We start from the raw sequence: 2,370 nt of genomic DNA on the forward strand, positions 1-2,370 counted from the left end.
TACTTGTCTTTGTGTAGCCCTGTGTGTGTGTGTGGTTCGCTCAACCAATCAGTGCGCAGCTCATCTAAATATTCATGAGCATACCATATTTGGAAGAAAAGCTGTCGTTCCAAATAGGGCCAAAACACAGGGATGCATAAGGACCCATAAAATATCAACCGGGACATTTTCCGCCCAACAAATGTTACATACCCCGTTAGGAGACCTCAAAGAACAGTGTGAAATACCCTATATAATCATTCTATCACCCCTTTAATCTCTGATGGCTCAAACAGTAAACAGGCTGTTAGTTTACGGACAGTCAGTCTGAACAACAGTCGGTGTTTCAGCAACTGAACCTTCTTCTTTTTTTCCTCTTCAGTTCTTCGTATTGATGGCTGTTCAGAGACCGATGAAGAGTCGATGTATGCAGTCAACGGTGAAGTGGCTTGGTATGCAGACTTTAAGAACAAGATAGGAGTCAGGGTTCTGCCCAGTTTTGTAGATCCTGTGAAGATCCCAGAAGGACTTTATGAAGAATCTGCGTCTATTCTACAGTACTGCAAATCTGACCTGAAACTTGCACGTAGAGCTTTCAAGAACCTCGCACTGGAGCAGGGTAAAGATAGATAGATATACATATGTCTCTTTAATTTGTCTTTAGTTATTTAAGATGACTTTTTTTGATAAATATGCAGTTTCAAAACACTGTAAAATAAAACTAATATAATTTTAAAAGGCATAACTAGTGAACTTACTGTGTTTATTTAACTGCTGCTCTACCTAATGGCTATGTTTGCTTTTCTTGGGACTAAACTCAATTTGTTGTAAATTAACCCTACCAGGTCAGCGCTGCGGCCTGCGACGGAAGAAACGCGTACTTCATAAGTCTTATTTAATATCAACAGATCAATACATTGTAGATACTTTTGTTTATTGATATTTTTGTTTAGAAGCAGAGAAATGCGCCATTTCATCGAGGTCCTCTGACAATTGTAGCCTATCCAGAAGCTTTTTTAATCCATCATGGAATAAATGTGTCTTTGTGACCCGAATAAATCATCAATCAAAATGGGGAATTTGCACAATAAATCCATTGCGATAAATGCACGATCAAACGTCTATTTTCTGTGTTTTATACCAAAAAGCGAGCTATTTTTCGTTAGCTGGCTGCCATCTTGAAAGTGCCATAATGACTGACATCTTTGTTAACCAATCACTCAAAGTACTATGCCCAAAGAGTTTGTCTTTAGAGAAGGGCCTTTACTTTCAGGCAGAGGAGCTGCAGCAATGGGCAGTATGAGAAACATAATGTTTTTTGAACATTAAATCATGTAAATCTATATTAGTAGACCGCAAGAGTAAAAATATTATGCGGAAAAGGAGTATAATAGGGGCTCTTTAATCTAAATGGATGGCATTACAGAGGGGTCGTATGTTACCTATTGACCTAATGACCCTTGAGGCAAATTTGTCATATTGGGATATATAAATTAAACTGACTTACACTGATAATTATAACTTTCCCACTTTCAGGACTATAAATTGACATAAGACACAATAACATGAGCTGTGTTTCGGTCTCTGTTCAGATCCTCCTTCAAGTCTGATGATCTACACCAAAGAAGACGTGGAGCTCAGAGAGAACAACACCCTCATCTGTTATGTGACTGGTTTCTATCCTGCTCCGGTCAACTTCTACTGGACAAAGAACGGAGAGAACGTCACCGAAGGAACCAGCACCAACGTCCCCTACCCCAACAAAGACGGTTCCTTCCACCAGTTCTCCAGACTGGAGTTCATCCCACAGCTGGGAGACATCTACAGCTGTACAGTCAAACATCTGGCCCTGAAACAACCACTGACCAGAATCTGGGGTCAGAAAACTTTATTTAAACTCACGTTAAATACACTAATTCTTAACTAATTCAATTTGGGGTTTTTTAATTACCCAATTAAACTAAAGCTCAACTGTCTCCAGATGTGAAGTTGAATGTTTCTGTGTTTTCTGTCTCCAGATGTGGAGCTTAACGTTTCTGTGTTTTCTGAGCCCGGTATTGGACCTGCAGTTTTCTGTGGACTGGGTCTGACTGTCGGTCTGCTCGGTGTGGCTGCTGGAACCTTCTTCCTCATCAAAGGAAACAAGTGCAGCTGATTGGTTGGGATTGATGATGTCAACAGTGTACAGAATAGATTAATAAAAAAACAATTAATCAATTCAAATTAATATCAATAAAATGACAGTTTGTGTGACATTAGTTTGTCCTGTTTGTTGCAGTGAAACTGTTATAAACACTCTTACTAGTGATGTTAACAGTATTAAACGAACCTGACTGAGTTACACACTAATTTGAATTAAAGAGCTGTACATCAAATTAAATTAATATTTTA

The 2,370-nt window shown here is 38.8% G+C and overlaps 1 protein-coding gene across 1 annotated transcript; it reads left to right on the forward strand.

Moving 5' to 3' along the window:
* The first annotated feature begins 323 nt into the window (after positions 1–323).
* Positions 324–2,156, forward strand: LOC114564838 (H-2 class II histocompatibility antigen, A-K alpha chain). Its single transcript, XM_028592429.1, has 3 exons — positions 324–598; positions 1,572–1,856; positions 1,998–2,156. The coding sequence occupies exons 1-3, from the start codon at positions 403–405 to the stop codon at positions 2,132–2,134; spliced, it is 618 nt and encodes a 205-aa protein (XP_028448230.1). The 5' UTR covers positions 324–402; the 3' UTR covers positions 2,135–2,156.
* Positions 2,157–2,370: the final 214 nt, after the last annotated feature.

The sequence above is a fragment of the Perca flavescens genome, chromosome 12, assembly GCF_004354835.1.
Source record: "Perca flavescens isolate YP-PL-M2 chromosome 12, PFLA_1.0, whole genome shotgun sequence".
NCBI classification, from domain to species: domain Eukaryota; kingdom Metazoa; phylum Chordata; class Actinopteri; order Perciformes; family Percidae; genus Perca; species Perca flavescens.